A 25311-nucleotide genomic window follows, 5' to 3' on the forward strand; every position below is an offset into this window, starting at 1 on the left:
TGACATGTTCATATGACCTGGCTTGGCAATTCGGGCTGGACCGTTCCTACTGGAATAGGACCAAGACTGATTTGCACATAGCTGAGTCTAGTCTGAGGTATCATGGTGGGCAAAATAATAATAGGTTGGATTGCTACTGCAAGAGATTGCTAGTGATCCCCCAGTCATCATTTGTGTGTTTAATAGAATGCGCTAAGTAGCTGGGGAGGGGCCAGACATGAGTCCTTTGCTCACAGTGCCACTAGACCCAATCTACGCACCACTGAAGAGGCTTAACCAGGCCAAAACCCCTCGTGGGTTGCTTGTGTTCCTGTTCAGAGAGGACCTGGCTTGGTAGTTGGGACTGAACTGTTTCCATCGGCGTAGGAGACGGTTTTGCTTCTAGCTGGGTCTAATCTGAGGTGGCACCGTCGGTAAAGAACGATGGGTTGGAATGCTACTCCGAAAAATTGCCAATGGTTGACTTACTGCAAGCAGCCTCCCATCATTTTAGTGTGTATGGTTTATTTCGTAGATAATCGTTGAACCAAATCACGGTTTTTCCTGCTACAATGTCTAGCAACCTGAGGGTTAGGAGCCACAGGCTACACAATAATAGTTTCAAAGAAAACACTTTGTCGGCTTTGCATTTCATGTTGCTTGAAATGTTTTTTGTGTGTGTTTTTTTTAGTGTGAATTGCCAGGCTTTGCCAATCCCTTATAACAGCCCCGCAAAAGGCATCACTTGTCCCAATTATATTGCCTTATGAGCCTCTTATTTCCTCATGAGGGGGCACACAAAAGACGAGCTGGGAAAGTCATAAAGTAAAATTGGCTAAGAGGTCTGTTTACTTTCTGTGCCTGCCACTTCTTTCTCGACCCTGAGGATCAGGCTAGCAGGTCAGTGCTAGGGGTACCCCAGTTACCAATGGGTAAGCCAGCAGCACTTTCCCTGGCTGCTGGCAACTGAATTCATGCATGACACAAAGATACCATTCTTTCAGAGATGAGGTTTATGGAACATCATATCAAGCGTGTCGGTGTGTGATGCAGGTTGCTCTGACCCTCTGACCAACCATATCTGTAGCAGCAAGGTGCAATGCCACAGCAGAAGTTCTCACAGTAGCTAGAGGGTCTTCTGAACACAGATCGTGTGGAGGAAGTAGTCGATTGGTTCCTACAAGCCTCTAGGAAGTTTCCAATTCACAGAAGAGTAGGGTGGGTGACCCAGAGTGGTGAGACCTGAACAGAAAGAACACGTCTTAAATCCTTTCTTGCCTAGGGATAAGCACATAGCCTGCTGTGTGAGTGGCTATTGTTGTTGGAAGACTTGGATAGCTATGGGTTGTCACGCCAATCACTTTTAATTTAATGTTATCTTTGTTGGCATACTGGCATTCACCACATTTTATTTCTTGGATGTATACCATTGGCATTGTTTGACTCGATGACCTCACCTTATCCCTAACGTCAATTCAACATGAGAGGCTCTTGTGAGCAGAGTTTGCATTGCTCCTTTACCACTATGTTTGAGCAGCATTTGTAGCAATCGTGAAGGTCATTCTTTCGATCTGATGTCATTCCTTAACACATACAATCAACTTGAAGCTAATAGCAGGTAAAAAATGATCTGCCCCTCACCTGCTCACTTCATGACAAATGTAATTGCTATATGGTTGTTGCAATAGCTCACAGCATGCACACAGTAAATCTAATTCATTCCTTAACTCAGTCACTGGCATAATGATGCACCTATACAGCCTAAAAGTGCGCTCAAATATGCCCTTTACATATATGCCACAGCTACCCGTTATATAATTGTCATGGGATATATTCTGGAAAGAATTGCACACTGCAAGTGCAGGCTTTGTCAAAGTGATCTGGACAGGGATGCAAAACACCTCCAGTACTGCATATGTATAAACCTGCAGCAGCACAGAAGTCATTTCTTGAGGTATCAATGTTATAGGATTAGATTTTTATGACGTTTTGCTGTGATGCTTTAAGATATTTTTGAAGCATCTCTGTAGTTTTACTTTTTAGCCCATTTGAATTATTTAGTTCTTAGGCCTAATTTTTGAAAGCTATGAAATAGATCCGTTGCTAAACTAGAGCAGTTTTGATCCACCCCCTTCAACCACTGACTTTTTTCAACCAGACTCTTGGAGCCACTGGCTGGAGATTATGTGAATCACATCTCTGCTCAGCCCAATAAACTATTAATTGCTCACCTAATGCAATTGACTACTTAAGTGTATACTTCTGCATCCATTCGAGTTTTTGCACAGAACTGCATGCGTCTACCATACAGCTGTAGCCCTACTGGCTTCCTCCCACCTTTCTTGTTGAAATGCTGCATGCATTAGCACATTAAACCCGGAATGTTTGGTGCTGCCAATGAATGTCTGGGGCCAAATATCTATGGTGGTGGGTCACATTGATATAATGATGAAGGTCAGAAATCGCCAAAACACATTATTGGCAATAAAGTGGATGAAGAGCAACAAAAACATTTATTTCGAGGGTAGCTGTATTGTATTGTGTTAGTATTTGGCTAGCACTTCCCACAACCTGGGGGCCCAAATTGCTTGCTGAATTGTCAATGATGTAGGCACTCTGTAAGCAACATTTATATAGTAATTTATGACCCTGACTAGTCCATGAAGTGCTAAGATTTGCATCAGATACATGGGCCTTCTTCTGGAAGGAGAATCCATTGGACTTCCAAACGGAAACCCCTTGAGCAAACACAATCAAACCCCTTCCTTTACATGGCAGAAAAGGCTATGTATGACTGACACCGTGGCAACTGCTCTCACAGGAGAGACCGTACTGGTAGCTACACAGAGATAAAACGGGAGGCGAGAATAATGGAAAACGTCCGGCACGGGGGTGGGTTATATGGACAAGGCAAACTTCATGCTCCATACATCTAGTCTTTACTTCTGGCTCTTCATGATGGTACAGAAAATACCCACCAACTGGTTAGAACTACACAAAAATAGTGCTCTTCTTCGAGCTAATATAGGACTCCAAAATGGGGGTGAGCAGTATTTAATGTTTGAGACGGACAAACAAAGAATCTAGTCTCTCCCGCAACAAACTGTTGCTGCCGAATTGCTCTAGAATGTAAATGCATTGGGGGCTTCCACTTGGAAGCGATAGCAAAGCTGACCACAGGGATCATATTAATAAGGAGCGGTGCCACCGTTGAGCAGCGGCACACCTTCAAGGTGTTGTGCTGTGGGCAAACAGGAACAGTGCACGCTATTAATGATGTGTTGTCCTCAGGGCAGGCATAAGTAATGCGCTGCCCCAGGGCAGCCACAAGTTTAAAGACGGAATGGCTGCTTGAAGCAGCCGCTCCATCTTTCACTGTCCAGCCGGCATCCGCCTGCACTTCAGAGGGAGGAGCAGAGATTTCACCTACAGGTGTATGCAATGAGTGACTGCATCCCAACTGTTGGGGAATATCTGGTGTATCCTTGGGATCTCCTTTTGCCCACCAGAGTGATGCCCTCAGGGGTACACTAACTGTGTGTCACCTGTTTGAGGTGCACAGTCAGTGCACCTCCTGGCGGCCTCTTTGAGTCTGCACAGGCAAAGTGTTTATCTAATTTGCATGGGGAAACGCCCTGTGCAAGTGAGGTAACGCCCTCTCAAAATACTGTTGGTGCTATGTGTGAGCTTGCAATATCTAAATTAGAGAAGGGGCTGCAAGAGCATCTGTGACCCCTTCTGCAATACAAAAGTGGTGCAGACGCACAAAACGGCACACAAGTCCATTGCACTCCCAGGGGACTGCTGTAATACCGGCCCAGGTCTACTGGAAGTAGCACATGAAACAAGTGAGCCAATAAGGCCGAGGAAAGAATAGAGAGAACTAGATAATTGCGCCCAAAAAAAGCAGCCAACTCATGAAGAAAAAGGTTAAAGTGATAACCAATACAAGAGTTCTCATACTTCAGTAATATCCTCCGCTACCATACTAAGCAATCTAGCCCAACAACAATGAAGGCCGGTAAAAACGCTTAGTCTAACAACACACCAAATGCAAGAAAGTAAAACAAAAAATTATATATACATTATGAATGTATGACGTCACAACGCATACATTCACAAAGCGGTATTTTACATCGCGTTCGTTACAACGCAAGTCGTTACAACGACTTGCGCTGGAGGGCGCTGGACTTAGGAATAGTATGATTTACTATTCCAACTCCAGCCTACGTTACAGTAAGGAAGATGTTGGAATAGTAAATCATACTATTCCTTAGCTTAGAGCACCATCCAGCGCAAGTAGTTGTAACGACTTGCGTTGTAATGCCCGCGATGTAAACATACCGCAGTGTAACGACCGCGTTGTGAAGGTCGTTCCCCATACATTATACAGAAAAATGTTAGTATTAGGAAATTAAAAATACATATATATTAAAGTGGCAACAGTAAATTTCCAACATTTCCCCAAATAGCGAGTTTAAAATACAGGACAGAAGAAGCAACCATCTCATTTATTTAAAATTAGATTCTTGTGCACCGTCTTGAAATTTGAATTTGGGAGGCACATTTATCACTAAATGATCTCCCTTATCTTTAACCACAATATTCACTTAAAAGCATTAAAAGATATTAAAGTATAGCCTTACTGCCAATACAAAGAAGCTGAAATACATATTTAGAACCAGTTTGATGCACAAACAGGTCTACATTTTGCTTACAAGCAGCTGATAAAGTCCAACACGTGGGCTTTTGACCTGAACATTAGATTCAATTTTCACTGTGCTTTGCATCCTTATATCTTCATAATAATTTACAATAACTAATATTGTGATTAATTATAAAAAGCGCATAAATATTTACATAAATTAGATGCATTCTGCACTATTCCTCAAAGTCTCCCCAATCAATGTATTTGACAGTATGATCACTCCTTTCATACCCTATGAATCTCAATCTTTCTTTATGCAAGCAACCACACTTTTATAACTTAACGCTATGCTTCACATCTTTAACATCTGCTGTTGCTATCTATCTTGAATGTCCTGATCATAGTGAGTATGCCCTCAGCATCCCTGATGTGATTTCCTAAAGTATCCTTGTTGTCTGTGGAAGTTCTAGACTACCAGGCTTATGTTCCAGGCACAGGATTCCATCGCATGGACATTCATGAATGCATCTGATCATTCGAGTTGGTCTCTGAAGATCCAATTAAGATGTAGCTTTCATCTCCTGAATGTTCAGATATTTTTAGAGTTGACAAACATACCTGAGATCCAAAGGCAGGTCCCCATGCTTGCAAAGCTGAGCATTTGTGTCATAGGCTCTACTGCCTTGAGTAGCTGAAGGCTCTCTGCGCTGGCCCCATGTGTTCAGGGCTGGGTGCTAGCGAAGGTAAGATTTTGAATGATTGGTCAAGGGAGCTGTTGCGAATACAAATCATTTTGGTGAGCTTGTGAAGCAAGTGTTGTTGGGAAGGAAGTGAGAATGAAAAGAAGGTAAGTGGGACGGGAAAATCTAATTGCTCATATGGCACACGCTAACAGCCCCTCTTAGCATGCTGCCATTTTCAAGCATCTGTAATGCGATAATTGTTAGTACAAAAGCAAAGGGGTGTTGCAGACAAAGCCAAGGACAGTTGAAAATGTCATGTCTTAAAGAGGCATTTGTGGATCTAGGCCTCTGGCAGTTTGTGGTATGGTAGAGATTCAATCGTATGCACAATGTATGACAGTGAGAACCAGCCATCATGCACTGCAATGATGATGGAATAAGCCACTATACAAGCCACTAAAATGGCACTTTGCATCTTTACTGATGCAATCAACAAACATGGTGGTGCTGATCGGTTTCAATGTTAAAATAATGGTCTTAATCAGTCGATCCACTATTCCTTGGGTGATTTGTGGTACCTTTCTCCAGGATCTTGATGACATAGAAAAATGACATTGTCAGAGAGGGGTTGAGAGCAGAGTTTGAAAACAGAGACATAGGGGGTAGAAACAGGGTGAAGGAGTGACCTGCGAAGGTTGCCCATTTCACGCTATGACTTCAAAGCTGCTTACAATAACTGTATGTCAGCGCAGATGTCTCAAATTGCACTCTGAATGCTTGTGGAATTATTTGATGACTTTAACCCTTATTTTTACGTATTGGCATTTGTACCACTGAAGGGAATAGTTTGGGAAATTTAAACTATCACCCTGTAGCCAATGGAGTTACTTTCTACTTTTCCTCATGTTATATTAAAAAATAAGTAAAAACATCTTGAAATCGATAAATAATGCAACTATTAAACAAATTACTCAGGAAGACTGTATCTGACACACTTTTAGAGTTGCAATTAGTTGTGACAATATTCTTTAGAAAAGGTAGCTTTGCAAAATACATTTACTAAATAGCACTTGGCAAATGTAGGCAGTTCTAAACATTCTCACTGCAAAGTAGCAGTATTGTATTGTCATTTTGTAAAAGATAATTATATTGGCCTCATCTTTGCATGTGAATTGATTACAACACCATAACATACTTTAACCAAATTATAGCATGCAAGTGTGTATTATGCGGCAAGAAAGGTGGCTAGATCGCATTGGGGTACCCACGCAATAATGGTGTAACACCTGCTATCACTGGCTTGCCCTTTTATGACCCCGACAATTCCTGATCTCCTGGTCTCAGGCAGCACAGGAACATAAAGTAAACAAGTCATGGTCGTGGTTACTTTGTGTAACTTCTGCTCCTTGCCATTTGCCCTCAGCCACTGGCCTACTGAGGGTAAACCATCTAATGCCATCAGAGTTCAAAAGCTGCATTATGTCACTTCCACTAGCCCTGCCATTTAGGCGACTCAACCTCCGGGTGTTGAACAGGAAGTAACATGGTTTTGCTGATTTTTCAGTCTGTCAATGTAATCCTCAAAATAGTTTCAGTTGACTTGTTAAGAAGTTTGATACTATTGTGTCTCAGACACCTGATTATGTGAAGTATATGGTGGAAAGCCTCTCAGCCTGGTCTAGGTGAGGTTTAATGCAACCCCTAAAAGTAAATTCACAGAGCATGCAGACGCGCAAGAGATTTGAAATCTGAAATACTGTTATACGTTCAAAGTCCAATTCTGATAGCTCCATTACTGTTTTGACAGGCCCAAATGATAAGCCCCACCAAAGTCGGCTTTATTGAGCAAGGAAATTCAGTCTAAAATACCATTTATGTTCATATTTTTAGCCGAAACTATATAAACACAGTCATGGTTGCTAATATCCTAGACACGTGTTCACCAATGTGTTTGTGCTGTATGATTTGAGAATGTTCTCATTTAAAATGAAAATGCAAGAGTACAGTATTCTACTTTTCTTCTTGCATATGAAGCCTTATATGTATTTAGGTTTACCATACGGTCGGTGCTTGAAATTGCTTTTTTTTTTATTTACACTTATTTTCGCAATGGAAGTAAATTGCATATTTATTTTCAGCAGATTACATTTCTAGGAGGTGTATATCCTTATGTGTCTGTGCTTAGGAGGTGCATATCATTATAGGTCTGTGATTAGGAGGTTCATATCCTTATACATTCATGCTTAGGAGGTGCATATCCTTATAAGTCTGTGCTTAGGAGGTTCATATCCTTATGCGTCTATGCTTAGGAGGTTCATATCCTTATAGGTCTATGCTTAGGAGGTGCATATCCTTATAGGTCTATGCTTAGGAGGTTCATATCCTTATACGTCTATGTTCAGGAGGTGCATTTCCTTATACGTCTATGCTTAGGAGGTTCATATCCTTATACGTCTATGCTTAGGAGGTTCATATCCTTATACGTCTATGCTTAGGAGGTTCATATCCTTATACGTCTATGCTTAGGCATTTGCATATTCTTATACGTCTATACTTAGGAGGGCCGCCAGAGAAGCCCGCACCCGGTTTTCCCACCGCCGCTGCCTGCAGACCCGCCCCCCCGCCAGCCGATTGGCTAAGACGCTCCCGCCTCCCAGCTGACCCGCCCTCACTGCTCCCTTCTTATGACGCCCCCTCAGCGACCGCGCAGCGGGAGCACCGAATGAGCGCGTCTGCGCCCGTCCGCGCCTGGACCGCGCCCAGCACCAGAATCCCTGGCCCCCGCAGACACCAGCCCACCCGCCGGACCTACGACGCCGCCACCCTCAACGCGCTCAACACCGGCCGAGTCCCGGGATGCTACCGAGCCACCCCTAGACGCACCCACGGACCCTTCAGCTGCCACGCCTGCAAGTTCACCTGCATCCGGACCTGCCTCGCACCAGCACCCGTCAAGCCGAACACCAGCAGCGTCCACCTCAAGTGCATCCTGCTCAACACCCGCTCCGTCCACAGACACGCCATCGAACTCTGGAACCTCCTCGACACCACAGCTCCTGACGTTGCCTTCCTCACGGAAACCTGGATGAACGACTCCTCAGCGCCCGACATCGCCATCGCCATCCCAGAGGGATACAAGATCACCCGGAGAGATCGCGTCAACCAGACTGGAGGAGGCATCGCCATCATCCACAGGGACACCATCCACATCACGACCAACACCGACGACACCCTGACTACCGCCGAACACCTACACTTCCAGATCCGCACCGACCCGAAGACCACCCTCAGAGGCACCCTGATCTACCGACCCCCGGGACCACGCACACAATTCAGCGAGGACATCGCCGACTTCGTCAGCCCGCATGCCCTCCCCTCCGCTGACTACATCCTCCTGGGGGACATCAACTTCCACCTGGAGAACAACAACAACCGCAACACCATCACCCTGCTCGACAACCTCGCCAACCTCGGACTCAAGCAGCTGGTGTCCACCCCCACCCACCTCGCCGGACACACGCTCGACGCCATCTTCTCATCCAGCGAAGACATCGCCTTCAGCCACGCCACTGGACTCCACTGGACAGACCACAGCTGCATCCACTTCACCTTCAGAAGAACGACGATCCACCACCACCAGCAACAGGTTGCTCGAAGAAGCTGGAACAAGATCACAGCCGACCAGCTCGCCGCTTCCCTGAGCCAGCACCCTCCCGCCAGCTCAGCGAACCCAAGCCAGGCCGCCGACAACCTCACGAAGTGGATCAGCAACTGCGCGGACGAACTCGCCCCACTGAGGACCCCGCCCAGCAGACCCGGCAACAAGAAGGCCCCATGGTTCACCGACGAACTCAAGAGCTCCAAGAAGAACTGCCGAGCCCTCGAGAAAGCCTGGAGAAGGGAACCAACACCGGACAACATGACCACCCTCAAGCTTGCCACCCGGAAGCACCACCAACTAATCCGCGCCACCAAGAAAACTGCATTCAAGGACCGGCTGGACAACAACGCGCACAACTGCAAGGAACTCTTCAACATCGTGAAAGAGCTCTCCAACCCCAACGCCGGAAACAACGACATCACCCCATCGCAAGACCTCTGCAACTCCCTCGCCTCCTACTTCCACAACAAGATCGCGGACATACACAACAGCTTCAGCACTCAACCGACGCACGCCACAAACGAACCACCGCCCCCCACCACCACCCTCCGCGCCTGGACCCCGATCAGCACCGAAGACACCGTCCGCATGATGAACTCCATCCACTCCAGATCTCCGGCCGACCCCTGCCCTCACCACGTCTTCAACAAGGCCGACGATGTCATCGCACCCCACCTACGGGACATCATCAACACCTCCTTCAACACCGCCACATTCCCGGAGAGCTGGAAGCACGCCGAACTCAGCGCCCTACTAAAGAAACCTACAGCGGACCCCACCGAACTCATCAATTACCGCCCCATCTCGCTCTTCCCGTTTCCAGCCAAAGTCATCGAGAAAACCGTCAACAAACAGCTGGCCGCCTTCCTCGAGACGAATGGATCCCTCGACCCCTCACAGTCTGGCTTCCGAGCCAACCACAGCACCGAGACCGCCCTCATCGCTGCCACCGATGACATCCGAGCCCTGATGGACAACGGAGAAACAGCGGCCCTCATCCTCCTAGACCTCTCCGCGGCATTCGACACTGTCTGCCACCGCACCCTAGTGCAGCGCCTCAGCAACGTCAGAATCCAGGAGAAGGCACTGGAATGGATCATCTCCTTCCTAGACGGAAGAACACAGAGAGTCCGTCTACCACCGTACAAGTCAGAGGCCACCGAAGTCATCTGCGGCGTCCCTCAAGGATCCTCGCTGAGCCCCACCCTCTTCAACGTCTACATGAGCCCCCTCGCGGCCATCGCACGCCAACACAACCTCAACATCATCTCCTACGCTGACGACACTCAGCTGATCCTCTCCCTGACCAACGACCCCGCCGCCGCCAGAGCCAACCTTCACGAAGGGATGAAAGACTTAGCCGAGTGGATGACGACCAGCCGCCTGAAACTGAACTCAGACAAGACGGAAGTCCTCATCCTGGGCTCCTCGCCCTCCGCCTGGGACGACTCCTGGTGGCCCCCCGCCCTGGGCACCGCACCCAAACCGACAGACCACGCACGCAACCTGGGCTTCATACTGGACTCCTCCCTCTCCATGACCAGACAAGTCAACGCCGTCTCCTCGTCATGCTTCAACATCCTGCGCATGCTACGCAAGATCTTCCGGTGGATCCCCACCGAGACCAGGAAGATGGTCACCCAGGCCCTCGTCACCAGCCGACTGGACTACGGCAACGCCCTCTACGCCGGAACCACCGCCAAGCTCCAGAAGAGACTCCAGCGGATCCAGAACACCTCAGCCAGACTCATCCTCGACATCCCACGACACAGCCACATCTCCGGACATCCGAGAGACCTGCATTGGCTCCCCGTCAACAAAAGAATCACCTTCCGTCTCCTCACCCACGCACACAAAGCCCTACACGATCAAGGCCCGAGCTACCTCTACAACCGCATCAACTTCTACGCTCCCAAACGCCATCTCCGATCAGCCAGACACGCCCTCGCCGCCGTCCCCCGCATCCGAAGAACGACAACAGGAGGAAGGTCCTTCTCCTACCTGGCCGCCAAGACCTGGAACTCCCTCCCGACCGACCTGCGCCTGACCCAAGACCACCTCTCCTTCAGGAAGAAGCTCAAGACCTGGCTGTTCGAGCAGTAGCAGCACCCCCCCCCCCCCCCCCAAGCGCCTTGAGACCCTCCGGGTAAGTAGTGCGCTCTATAAATGTCTTGGATTGATTGATTGATTGATTGATTATACGTCTATGCTTAGGAGGTTCACATGCTTTTACATCTATGCTTAGGAGGTGCATATCCTTATACGTCTGTGCTTAGGAGGTTCATATCCTTATACGTCTATGCTAAGGAGGTTCATATCCTTATACGTCTATGCTAAGGAGGTTCATATCCTTATAGGTCTATGCTTCGGAGGTGCATATCCTTATACGTCTATGCTTAGGAGGTACATTTTCTTATATGTCGGTGCATATCCTTATATGCCTATACTATTGTGGACCCAACCTGGCCAATGCTGCTTCAATGATCTAACTCAGGGCTAAACATGTTGATTCAGATGGTTCATGAACTTCCATGTGATACATACTTCTAGACTTCAATCGCACAAAAAAAAAATCACACTTTAACTTGCCACTCGCCTTAGATTTGCTGTTCTTACCTTAGTGTTAATAGCAGCTTTGCCTTTCTTGTATTCTTTATGGCTGGTTTTCTTATCAAGCTTGTTCCAAAGAGCTTTGGCCTTCCAGGTAGTGACCTTTGTCTTAAGTTTAGTATAAAAGTTTCTGTAGTCCAGTGGGTCAAGTTCTAGTTGCCGAGTGAGGATATTAAAGGCTTGAAGAGTTCCTTTGCAGGTTGATGCTTGGACAAAATTCTCAAACAGCTGGCCAGCTTGGCTCGGCTTTCCAACATCATTTTCGCCCATGTTCTGCGCAGAAAGTACTGGCCGCACTAGGTTTGTGTTGTCGTAAAGCAGCTGGAGCTCACTGGGCCACTAAATATTTGACCGCATGATACACCTACAAACAAATAACAGAGGCAAATGAGTAATGCAATAGCAGTGAGCAAAGTAAGTCAGATTACACCAGGAATCCTATGCTACTGATATCAACAACAGCACTAATAATACAGCTAATAATAATAATAATAATAGTTCCCAAAAGGCCAAGTTTGGTACTTTCTTCCATTCACTTCTACTTCCTGTGCCACGTTATTCCTTTATTCACACCAACATTCAAATATTGGTTACAAACTGAAACCACTGAATTCTCATGGACTATGCAATGAAACTCTTTTTAGTATCTCAGATAGCCATTTAAATGTTGGAACATATATTAAAGGCCGTCCTCTTTTCACTTATCTACATTGACGTTCCTCAAAAACTGATTTCCCAAAGATAAACTTTGCAGAACTTGGTAGTGAGTGTGACAGGCAGTGCGAATTGTTCCTTTATTCCAGATCTTGAAGCCACAGGACATCAGTTTACACGTAGATTAAACTCCTATTTCTGTAGGTGATACTCCAGTCCCCACCCTGCAATATTATTTGGTGAACCTAACTATCAATGCACTCGAATTGCAAGTGGCATGCACTATCTAATCGATCCATCATTATCCCAAATAGACTTATCATGGAATAGGCCAGTACCAATGGCTTGTCTTAACTACATCAACAGACCACCATAGTATTTGTTACAGAACTTCCTACTGCAATGGCATAACTATAATACAAATTAAAGACTGTTGCAGGTGTGTCCAAATATATATGCAGGAAGATCAAGTCCATACACATTTTTTATGATAGCCAGAGACTCTGTAAAGATTAACTCCGTCCATCACCACCCCCCTTTTCCAAAATCAAGATTAACTGTATATACATTTATCTAATGTATATATCTTCAATACATAGCATGCAGCCAGCCCCTGTGGATCTACGTTGGGCTAGTGTCACATTTTTGTTTTACAGATTTTTCCCGATTGGTAGCCACAGGAATTAAGAGGAAATGTCTGTAGAAAGACGGGTGAATTGTTTTTCATCTATCAAATGACAGTCTCAGACTAATAGTAACTATTTCCATCTGTAGTTTATCCCAACCATAGTCCCATTCCTAACTCATACCAACATTTTCGGCATGTACTTAAAAGTAGTACATTGTTGTAAATTTCATCACAATTTCCATAAATAGCAGACTTGAAGAACACCATACACCTAGCAAATTAGAAATGACATACTTGCTTTGTTTAAAATGGATGGCACGAAAATGCGGAATAATGAGGCACTATATTTTCACAACTATTCAGCTCTGAAAAGCAGTAAACCCGCCCTCGGGTATGAAGCCTACACAGTCCCCGCTTTGGCTTTTTGCAGTTTAGCAGTGCAGTCTGCTGGATGACTTTGGACAATCTGCTTGTCCATTCACACTGTGAGTGATAATTTACCACATCAGACACTACGCCTTTGTGAGGCCTACTGAGATAGTTTCCCCCACTATGCAGCCCGGTGACTCTAAGCCACTCTCCATAACTTACATTTCGCCTGCTTAGAACCTGGCCTCACCCAGAAATGATGGAGCAAGGTTTCATAAGTACAGAAACTTGCTCCTATTCAATCCTCTCAAAATAACATGTGACCTATTAACCAACATGTTTTGTGATTACTAAACACCGCACTACACAAAATTTCTAGTATCTAGGGGAAGCTTTCCTATCTGCTTTTACTAACAGTAACCCGAGTGTCCTAATATGGCCACCGAAAAAGCTGAAATCTTCCTGTGCATGAGTCTGCTACATCTACGTAGTGTGGCGTATCTTTGCTTTTGGTGGGAACTCTTTGCAGCTGCGCACTAGTGCCAAGATGGCCGCTTCATGCTTCACATACTAATGCACATACTCCGGCTCGAACTAAAAGTGTACGTTCTGCTTAACTATTAATGCTGTAGTTAAAATAAAGTAATGGGGTTAGAGTAGAAATAAGTGGTATACAGGGCATTCATTTATTTTTGTATTCTAATGTGTCTCTCTTTGACTTCATTGATAGCTCATATTTGGTCCTGAAGGCTGTCGCAAACTCCATTTTGAAAATGCAGCGTCTGCGCAGATGATCACAGAAAACCTTGACGCCACTGACATTAACAAGCAGCCAAAGTCCTAACTTACTCGAAATGTTCCTGGGAACCTGACCGTGTGACCCTAGGAGAGGAAGAAACTGAATGATTTTGAATACATTGTATATGAATTGAAACTAATATTGCTGGGTGGAATAAAATCATGGGAAAGTAAATTATGGGTGGGAACATTGACCAACTATATTGATTGGAAATGATCTCATACTGGTATGGTGTGATGACCGCTCCTCGTCTTTCTGACCAATCAAATGAAGGGACCACATAGAATTTGCAACATTAGGGGGGTGATACACACTCTGAAAATGGTGTAACTAAGGTAGGCTTAGTCAGTTAGATTGTCCGACTCTTCACAGACCTGTCACTGACCCAACGTATGCTGAAGGAGAATCGAGAGCAGAGTGCTAGTCGAGCACTCTGACAGAAGAATCAAGAGTTTTACTGAGGGAGAAGAATCGATCTACCCAGTCTGGGTCCGGGAGTATCCGTAGAAAGGGGTGCGATGCTGGCGTTGAACTTAGCGGAGGTTGCCTGTCCTGTCCTGCACCTGTCCCGTTGATACCCGATTAGTCGGGAGCCCTTTCTTGTCCCACCCGTGGCCAGGGTTGATCCTCGCACTATTCTAGGTAAATATAATCTGTGTGGTATGTCCTTGTACCGTTTTCCCTCTTTCACCCTTCCCAGGTACCAATGTTTAAAGGCATTTTCTTAAAATCCTGCAAGATTTATGTTTTAATAATTGTCTTCTTACTTGCAAAGTCCCTAATTTCACTACTGCGGCACCTGACTCACAAAATAATGCTTAGATAAAGTGTTTAAAACTTTCCTGAGTCTGTGGTCATTAAAGTAAATGTTATTATTCTCTACCTATTATTCTAACTCCCTTGATCCTTAGATTTAGGACTTAGAGAACAAGTGACAAGGATTGGTAAGTCACGATGTACAGGTATAAGTCCTAAATGAAAATACAAATTCTGATAGGCAGGAAGTTAAGTTGGATTACCGGTTCAATGTGTGAATGTGTATGGGCCCAGGTGAGTATGGTAAACTGAGCTGGTAATCCTGCACCACCAGAAATAATCAGTTGCAGTAAAGGGTAGAAATAAATGTTTCACAATTGTTATACAGATATGGAAAACGCTTACAGGTTTACTTGCAAATTAACAATACTATGTCATGAATTTGTATTGCCAAGGGGGGGATCTTCTGGAATAAATTAGACCTAGAAGAGACTCACAGAAAAAGATATAAGTTGTTCAGAAACATCTGTAAGCTTTGTATCAGATATGTCCATCATATATCAAAGTTTAGTTGCACTATTCAAGCACAGGGAACCAGGCCCGTTCTATGGTACAGTGGTTCTAGGTTGACTAGGAATCCCCAGAGGAGGGGCACCACACTACCCTTAATCCCATCAGATATCAGTCTTTTACTGTTAGACCTGACACCTTTTGGCGTGGTTCTTCCCCCATCTTTTTGCCTCTGACTCATGTGTTTTGATGCTGTGCTGGATTTCGTTTTTGCTGATTTAGATGTTTTGGACACTCTGCCACTGCTGATCAGTGTCAGAGTGTAAGTGCTCCTTCTGTAAATTGTGATATTGATTGAGTATACCTAATTGGCATATTTGTATCACCACGAAGTCCCTAGTAGAGGGCACTGTGTGTGCCAGGGCTGGTGATGACAAATGCTACTAGTGGGCCTGCAGCGCAGATTGCGCCACCCACATGAGTAGCTTTTAAAAGGTGACTCAGGCCTGCCAGCGCAGGGCCTGTGTGCAGTCAGTGACTGCCATGTCAGCCTGGCCAGTGTCCCCACTGGCTAGGCCCAATCCTTCCCTGTCTGTGCACATCAGTCACCCCTATGGAAGGCTCAAGGTACCCCCCTGGGCAGGGTGCAGTGTATGGATAAGGTAGAGCATGTGCTAGTGCAGGTACTATGCTCTGGTAGTGGGCTGCAGCCATTTTGTGTGCTCACTGCTGTAAGGCTATCTTGCTCCATAGAGTAACATGGAGGGGGGCTGGGCCCATGTGATACCAGCCTATCTCCCCATAGGAACAAGATGGGACATAAGTGAAAGATATCCCTGGACTCAGAATTTAATGGCACATCTTTTAGTGAAGGGTGTTTTTAAATCCTGTGTTGGAGAATAGCACTTTTAGAAAGTGGCTGTTCTCTTGTCTAAACCTTTTTCTGTGTGCCTGGGTATGTGGAATGTCTGCCTGGTCTGGATGTGACAGGAAGGGGCTGCAGAGCCCCAGAGGAGAGGGTCGGAGCCATCCCGGGGGATGAAAGGGCACATCTGCCTGCTTGGGAGGAGGGAGGAAGGAATGCCAGATAAGTGCTGGGCTGTGCCTGCCTACCTCCCCCACATTAGCTCTCTCCTGGTGGTCAACTGACCCCACTGGCCCTGAAGCTGACAGGAAGAAGAAAGCCAGAGACACCTCAGTGCTCCGCAACCCCCAGAACTGGTTTAGACTGGACCCAGGGCCTCCATGCACAAAAAACTTCAAAGACATTGGGGGGTATAAGGAAAGGACCCCTGTCTGCAGAGAATTAGATTCTGAAATTCTGCAAGCAAGAAGGAACCCTCGCTGGAAGGAGGGCAGCTAGAGAACTGAAGGAAGATTGCCTTGCTGTGTGCTCTAAGGGCTGACTTGTTCTGCTGTCCACCTGGAAGCTAAGGAGAAGAAAGGGACTTTGCTGTGTGCTGTGACCCTGCCTACTTGAAACTGCCAAGACTCTGCTGTGTGCTGTGTCTACAATTGAATCTCCAAGGGCCTGAGAAGAGCTGGCCTCCTGCTTGGAACCCAGGGCTAAAGGTTCCTAAAGCTATCCCAGGAAACAGCTGCAAAATCGTGCTGTTGGGACCCAGGACGCGTGGTGCTGGACTGCGGAGCGTGAGGAGGAGATCGGTGTGCTCATCGGCACATTAATCGTGAGGGTTGGAGGCTTGTGGAGCCTCCCCTCGTGAAATCTGCTCCCAGGTGGTGGCAAGGTCGAGAGGGGGGTCTAGTTCTGACCAGCGCCCTTTAAAACCCTTTGCCGCCAAATCACCGTCGCAGCCCGGGGCCAGGATCACCCCTGGTAGTTGCTGTTCGTGACCAGGAGCGGCCGCGGCGAAGAACGAAGCCGCCGCGACCCCATTGGCTGAGGGAGCCGAGCCCCCTCACTAACGCCGCGACGGGATTGGCCCGCGCGGCGTAGCGTCATCAGGTGTGGTGTGCCGTGATTGGCTGAGCCCGCGGAGCGTCATCGGCGAGGCCGCGCTGCCATTCGTTGGCGGCCTCGCGCTCAGAGGGGCTCGACTGAGGGCCGCGACCGGATTGGCTGCCTCCGCGGAAGCTGCGGGAGGTGCCGAAGGATTCCCCAAAATCACCGCCGGGACCGGGGAAGAGCTCCGACCCCGCCGAGGGACCTGGGAGCGTCCCGCACCCCTGGCCCGCCGTCCCTCCATCAGGTGAGCTTCACCGCCTCCCCCGCCGCTCGTTGGATTGTCGAGAGCGGGCGGGAGAGGAAAGGGGACCGGCCGGGGCGGGGACGCGTGCAGTCTGCACGGCTGGTGAGCGTGAGTCCCAGGAAGACGCGAGGCTGCCCCGGGGACGAGAAAGAGTCCCTGGGCCTCGCGAGGGAGTTTAAACAGCGCTTGAAGCCCCTAGTTACACGTACACGTGGGCCTTGGGTCTACTGCTCATGTTGAGAGTGTCACAACTATAAATCAGTGGCCATATTCTTTTAAGTGCTGATTTGAGAGACTAGAGACTATTTTAATTTTTATGCTGAGAACGGCCTATTTACAAGACCTACTAAGAATTAAGTGCAACCTTGTTCTAGATGAAGTGTTTAACGTGCAACCTTTAAACTAGAAATGCTATCTGTTCTAAAGAAGTGATTATCATGCAACTGCTTCATTTACATGCTGAAACTAGATAAAGTTATATTTTATATATACTTACCTGTGTGGTCTCAGTTTGTGGTGGATGGGGAATTGCTGTTGTGTTAAGTGCAAATGTTATCCACATTGTCTCCGAGTTTAGCCTAGACTGCTCGCGCCATGCTACCTAGAGGGTGAGCAGGGGTTATCTCAGAGGGTTATTCCGTCGCCCTGACCGGAGCTAGGGGTCCCTACTTGGGCCAAGGTACTTACCTTTGCCAACCAGAGACCCCCGGTTCTAACATTGGTGGCTCGCGGTGCGGATTTTGAACTAATGATTGCACTTGACCTGCAGTGATTTCTTGTACATCACTAGTCTAGTTTAGCGGAACAGGTTGCGCAGGATTTTTTTCTTTTTGGTGAAACCTTTTTAGTTGAAAAGGGGTAGGAGGTAACATGTCTCAGACCGCGCAAAGCATGAATGCAGAAGGGGAAGTGGAATTTGAAAGCCAGGAGTTGCTCACCTATAACAAGGAGCAACTGAGAAAATTCTGCAGACAGCTTGAATGCCCAGTAAGGGGCGGCGCAAATAAGGAAGAGCTACGGACAGCTCTGAGGGCCTGGTGGGAGGCCAAACATGGTGTCCCAGAAGCTACTATTGAAGAGGGTGGCGCACAGGAGATTGGGTTTTTGCCCAGTGAATTGCCAGTGGCGAAGCCAGCGTCTAGGGCCGGCAGCACCCACTCCAGTGGGATTATTTCTCCAGAGGAGTTGGAGGAGAATCAGAGAGCTAGGGCCCATGAGATTGAGCTTTTGAAGCTCAAAGCGGAAGCCGACGAGAAGAGACTGCGCCTAGAAGTTGAGAAAGAGGCGCAGGAGAGAGCGGCACAGGAGAGGAGGCATGCTCTCGCTTTGGAGGAAAAGAAGCTCCAATTGGCTCATGAGAGGAGCATGAAGGAATTGGATTTCAAATATAAAGAGAGGGGGTCCAGTTCTAATGGTGGCAGCGCACAACCAGTACAGGCGGGTAAGGTATACATACCAAAGGATCTGGTACAGAATTATCAGAGGGGTGAGGATATTTATGCGTGGTTCAGAGCGTATGAACTTGCCTTAAAGATGAATGAGGTGCCTGAGAAGAATTGGGGAGCAGGATTGTGGAAGCATTTTGAGGCCTCTGGGAGGGATGTTTTGGCACCCTTAGAAGCAAAGGATGCTTTGTCCTACTCCGCCATGAAGGAGGCTTTGTGCCTCAGGTATGGGCTCACTGCTGAACAGTACCGCCAGAAGTTTAGGAACTTCAAGAAGCTTGATTCAAGTACTTGGGTGGAGTGTGTGAGTATGTACACGCGTGCACTGGAAGGTTGGATGAAGGGCAGCAAAGTTACTGATTATGTGGGGTTGTGTCACTTGATTAGTAGGGAGCACTTAAGTAGTTTGTGTGTCCCAGAGCTGCGCCAGCATCTTTTGGATAGTAAGTTAACTGATCCCAGTGAGCTTGCTAAAGAGGCGGACCGGTGGACTAGCACCAGGGTCCACAAGGGGGTGGTAAGTACCCCCGCCAAAGGTGGACAGGGTCCCCAGCAGAAGAGTGGGGGGGACACGGGTAATCAAAAGGAGTCTTCTAAAGGGCCCCAAAGTAGTTCCCAGGAGAAGGTGTCTCAACCCCCCAAGTCTAAGAAGTCCTGGCCCCATAAGGGCCCGCAGGACAAGAAGACCCTCACTTGCTATGCATGTAGGGAGGTGGGGCACATTGCTCCAAACTGTCCAAAGAAGAAATCTGCACCCACTGGTGCTCCAGCTCCAGCTCCGGCGATAGCCAGTGTAGCTTTGGGAGGGGATTTGATTTCTAGTGGGGAGGAGGGGTTAGCATTGATGACCCTTGTCTCTCTAGGAGACCGAGAGATGGCCCAGGAAACCTTGCTGCCCCAAAACACTAAGAAATACGGGCAGAAGGTAACCATCAATGGACAGGTGGTGGAGGCTCTGAGAGACACAGGGGCCAGCGTGACATCTGTTAGGTGTCAGTGGGTGTCTGAAGAGCAAATTGTTCCCCAGGTACTCCGGCCTGTGGTGGCAGCTGACAGTTCAGTGCGCTACTGCAGGCTGGCGAAAGTTCCATTTGAATGGGGAGGAGTCTCCGGTATTTTGGAGATTGTTGTAAGTGATGCCTTGCCTGTAGATTGTCTATTAGGTAATGACCTGGAGAGCTCCCCATGGAAGGAGGTGGAGCACAGGACTCACTTGGAGATGTTGGGTTTGCCTGCGTGGATCTGTGTGTCCACCCGTGCAATGACAGCAAGAGAGGGCGGTCTAACAGAGCTGGAGCCTGGAACAATGGCCCAGGGACCTGCCAAGAGAGGAAGGGGTAGAGGGCGCGGGAAACCGGCCCCCACTGTTCCCACGGTCCAGGAGGAGGCAGACCCGGAAGGGGATGCCCTGGAACCTACAGGGGAGCAGGTGGCCGAACTAGGAGAATTGCCTGAGCTGTCCCAGTGGCAGCAAGAGGGTGGTCCCTCCAGGGAGGAATTCTGCCAGGCTCAGAAGGAGTGCCCTTCTCTCATTGGTGTGCAGCAGCAGGCTGCCGACCAGGCCGCAGGCCTGGGGTCCAAGGAGCATTTGATCTATTGGGAGGATGACTTACTTTATAGTGAGCCTAAGTTTGCTGAGCCCGGCGCAGCCCGTGTGCTGGTGGTACCGGAGCGCTTCAGGAACTTCCTACTGGGTCTGGCTCATGACGTGCCTCTCGCAGGACATCTGGGGCAAGACAAGACCTATCACAGGCTTGTCACCCATTTCTACTGGCCCCAGATGAAGACGCACGTCTCTGCCTTTTGTAAGTCTTGTCAGACTTGTCAGGCCAGTGGCAAGAGTGGAGGGAAGCGCGTGGCACCCCTCCAACCCTTTCCCGTGGTGAGCACCCCTTTTGAGCGGGTGGGCATTGACATCGTGGGGCCCCTGGATCCCAAGACAGCCCTAGGCAACAGGTTTATCCTGGTCTTGGTGGACCATGCCACTCGGTACCCGGAAGCCCTTCCGCTCAGGACAGTCACCGCCCCAGTGGTGGGCCGTGCCCTGATGGGGATCTTTTCCCGGGTGGGATTTCCGAAGGAGGTCGTTTCGGACCGCGGGACAAACTTCATTTCTAAATATATGAAGTCCCTGTGGAGTGAGTGTGGGGTGACTTACAAATTCACCACTCCTTACCACCCTCAAGGAAATGGTTTGGTTGAGAGATTCAACCGCACATTGAAGGGCATGATCATGGGCCTGGAGGAGCCCATGAGGCGGAAATGGGATGTCTTGTTGCCATGCCTGTTGTTTGCCTACAGGGAGGTGCCTCAGAAATCCTTAGGGTTCAGTCCCTTTGAGTTGCTGTATGGCCACCCTGTCAGAGGGCCTCTGGCACTGGTGAAGGAGGGGTGGGAGAAATCCCGTGGGAAAACCCCTCAGGATGTGTTCAGCTATGTGCTGGCCATTCGCAACCAGACCAAGCGCTTCAGGAAGCTCGCTCAAGAGAACCTGGAGGCTAGCCAGGAGGAAATGAAGAGGTGGTATGACCAGAACACTTCTCTGGTTGAGTTCCAACCTGGTCAGAAGGTGTGGGTGATGGCGCCAGTGGAGCCTTGTGCGCTCCGTGACAAGTGGTCTGGCCCATATGAGGTGGTGGAGCGCAAGAGCGAGGTTACCTATTTGGTTAACCTGAAGACTCCCAGGCAGCCCCTGAGAGTGCTACATGTGAACCGCCTCAAACCCCACTTTGAAAGAACTGAAGTGACTATGCTCATGGCTACCGATGTTGGAGGGGAGGAGGATAGTGATCCTCTCCCTGACCTCCTGGCAGTCAAGGAGCAAGATGGGTCAGTGGATGGTGTGGTCCTCTCCCCCACCCTGACCCCAAAACAGCGGGAGGACTGTCGCCAAGTGTTGGGTCAGTTCGCCCCACTGTTCTCCCTGACCCCAGGTGTCACCAAATGGTGCGTCCACGACGTGGACACTGGAGACAGCATGCCTGTGAAACAGAAGTTTTACAGGGTGGCTGACAAGGTCAGAGCTAGCATCAAGGAAGAAGTTTCCAAGATGTTGGCGCTTGGGGTTATTGAGCCCTCCAGCAGCCCCTGGGCTAGCCCAGTGGTCTTAGTGCCTAAGAAAGCTGCTACCCCCGGTGGCCCCCCAGAACTTCGGTTCTGCGTGGACTACCGTGGGCTCAATGCGGTCACGAAGACTGACGCGCACCCCATCCCCAGAGCTGATGAGCTGGTGGATCGGTTGGGAGCTGCCCAGTACCTGAGTACTTTTGATTTGACTTCAGGGTACTGGCAGATTGCCTTAACTGACGGGGCAAAGGAGAGGTCAGCATTTTCAACGCCGGAAGGACACTTCCAGTTCCGTGTCATGCCCTTTGGGTTGAAAAATGCCCCCGCCACATTTCAGAGATTGGTCAACCAGGTACTGGCAGGGCTGGAGCAATTCAGCGCAGCCTACCTGGATGACATTGCGGTGTTCAGCTCCACTTGGGAGGAACACCTGCAACACCTCACTGAAGTGTTGAAGGCTCTGCAGAAGGCAGGCCTCACTATCAAGGCCAGTAAATGCCAGATAGGGCAGGGATCTGTGGTGTACTTGGGACACCAGGTGGGGAGCGGCAAGGTGGCGCCCCTACAGGCAAAAATTGATACCATTCTGGCTTGGGAACCCCCCAAGACCCAGACTGAGGTGAGAGCCTTTCTAGGTCTCACCGGGTATTACAGACGGTTTGTCAAAGGCTATGGCACCATTGTGGCCCCTTTGACAGAGCTGACATCTAGGAATCAGCCCAGGAAAGTGAATTGGACTGAGGCCTGTCAAACTGCTTTTGACACCCTCAAAACTGCCATGTGCACAGCACCGGTGCTCAAGGCACCTGACTTTTCAAGTGAGTTCATTGTGCAAACTGACGCTTCAGAGCAAGGCGTGGGAGCAGTGCTCTCACAGATCAATGACGAGGGAGGAGACCAACCTGTGGCTTTCATTAGCCGGAGGCTGATCCCCAGGGAACAAAAATGGAGTGCCATTGAAAGAGAAGCTTTCGCTGTGGTCTGGGCTCTGAAGAAGCTGAGGCCCTACCTGTTTGGGACTCACTTCCGTGTTCAGACCGACCACAGGCCCCTCAGATGGTTAATGCAGATGAGGGGTGAGAATCCAAAATTGTTGAGGTGGTCCATTTCCCTACAGGGGATGGATTTTACGGTGGAGCACCGCCCTGGTACAGAACACGCCAATGCTGACGGTCTGTCCAGATTCTTCCGCCTTAGTGATGAGGACTCCCAAGAGGTTGGGTAGTTCTCCCCACTTTCAGCTGGAGGGGACACGTGTTAGACCTGACACCTTTTGGCGTGGTTCTTCCCCCATCTTTTTGCCTCTGACTCATGTGTTTTGATGCTGTGCTGGATTTCGTTTTTGCTGATTTAGATGTTTTGGACACTCTGCCACTGCTGATCAGTGTCAGAGTGTAAGTGCTCCTTCTGTAAATTGTGATATTGATTGAGTATACCTAATTGGCATATTTGTATCACCACGAAGTCCCTAGTAGAGGGCACTGTGTGTGCCAGGGCTGGTGATGACAAATGCTACTAGTGGGCCTGCAGCGCAGATTGCGCCACCCACATGAGTAGCTTTTAAAAGGTGACTCAGGCCTGCCAGCGCAGGGCCTGTGTGCAGTCAGTGACTGCCATGTCAGCCTGGCCAGTGTCCCCACTGGCTAGGCCCAATCCTTCCCTGTCTGTGCACATCAGTCACCCCTATGGAAGGCTCAAGGTACCCCCCTGGGCAGGGTGCAGTGTATGGATAAGGTAGAGCATGTGCTAGTGCAGGTACTATGCTCTGGTAGTGGGCTGCAGCCATTTTGTGTGCTCACTGCTGTAAGGCTATCTTGCTCCATAGAGTAACATGGAGGGGGGCTGGGCCCATGTGATACCAGCCTATCTCCCCATAGGAACAAGATGGGACATAAGTGAAAGATATCCCTGGACTCAGAATTTAATGGCACATCTTTTAGTGAAGGGTGTTTTTAAATCCTGTGTTGGAGAATAGCACTTTTAGAAAGTGGCTGTTCTCTTGTCTAAACCTTTTTCTGTGTGCCTGGGTATGTGGAATGTCTGCCTGGTCTGGATGTGACAGGAAGGGGCTGCAGAGCCCCAGAGGAGAGGGTCGGAGCCATCCCGGGGGATGAAAGGGCACATCTGCCTGCTTGGGAGGAGGGAGGAAGGAATGCCAGATAAGTGCTGGGCTGTGCCTGCCTACCTCCCCCACATTAGCTCTCTCCTGGTGGTCAACTGACCCCACTGGCCCTGAAGCTGACAGGAAGAAGAAAGCCAGAGACACCTCAGTGCTCCGCAACCCCCAGAACTGGTTTAGACTGGACCCAGGGCCTCCATGCACAAAAAACTTCAAAGACATTGGGGGGTATAAGGAAAGGACCCCTGTCTGCAGAGAATTAGATTCTGAAATTCTGCAAGCAAGAAGGAACCCTCGCTGGAAGGAGGGCAGCTAGAGAACTGAAGGAAGATTGCCTTGCTGTGTGCTCTAAGGGCTGACTTGTTCTGCTGTCCACCTGGAAGCTAAGGAGAAGAAAGGGACTTTGCTGTGTGCTGTGACCCTGCCTACTTGAAACTGCCAAGACTCTGCTGTGTGCTGTGTCTACAATTGAATCTCCAAGGGCCTGAGAAGAGCTGGCCTCCTGCTTGGAACCCAGGGCTAAAGGTTCCTAAAGCTATCCCAGGAAACAGCTGCAAAATCGTGCTGTCGGGACCCAGGACGCGTGGTGCTGGACTGCGGAGCGTGAGGAGGAGATCGGTGTGCTCATCGGCACATTAATCGTGAGGGTTGGAGGCTTGTGGAGCCTCCCCTCGTGAAATCTGCTCCCAGGTGGTGGCAAGGTCGAGAGGGGGGTCTAGTTCTGACCAGCGCCCTTTAAAACCCTTTGCCGCCAAATCACCGTCGCAGCCCGGGGCCAGGATCACCCCTGGTAGTTGCTGTTCGTGACCAGGAGCGGCCGCGGCGAAGAACGAAGCCGCCGCGACCCCATTGGCTGAGGGAGCCGAGCCCCCTCACTAACGCCGCGACGGGATTGGCCCGCGCGGCGTAGCGTCATCAGGTGTGGTGTGCCGTGATTGGCTGAGCCCGCGGAGCGTCATCGGCGAGGCCGCGCTGCCATTCGTTGGCGGCCTCGCGCTCAGAGGGGCTCGACTGAGGGCCGCGACCGGATTGGCTGCCTCCGCGGAAGCTGCGGGAGGTGCCGAAGGATTCCCCAAAATCACCGCCGGGACCGGGGAAGAGCTCCGACCCCGCCGAGGGACCTGGGAGCGTCCCGCACCCCTGGCCCGCCGTCCCTCCATCAGGTGAGCTTCAC

General features: G+C 49.1%; 1 protein-coding gene across 6 annotated transcripts in view; it reads right to left on the minus strand.

The window, feature by feature from the left end:
- The window catches only part of MICAL2 (microtubule associated monooxygenase, calponin and LIM domain containing 2), a 1053240-nt gene that overhangs the window by 908977 nt on the left and 118952 nt on the right, over positions 1 to 25311 (minus strand). For all 6 annotated transcript variants that reach the window (XM_078680924.1, XM_078680923.1, XM_078680928.1 and 3 more), the window contains exon 2: positions 11588 to 11945. In XM_078680924.1, coding sequence (XP_078537050.1) covers positions 11588 to 11851 — 264 coding nt within the window. In that variant the 5' untranslated portion in view covers positions 11852 to 11945. The remainder of the gene's footprint in view (positions 1 to 11587; positions 11946 to 25311) is intronic.

The sequence above is a fragment of the Lissotriton helveticus genome, chromosome 3_1 (genome assembly GCF_964261635.1).
Source record: "Lissotriton helveticus chromosome 3_1, aLisHel1.1, whole genome shotgun sequence".
Classification (NCBI taxonomy): domain Eukaryota; kingdom Metazoa; phylum Chordata; class Amphibia; order Caudata; family Salamandridae; genus Lissotriton; species Lissotriton helveticus.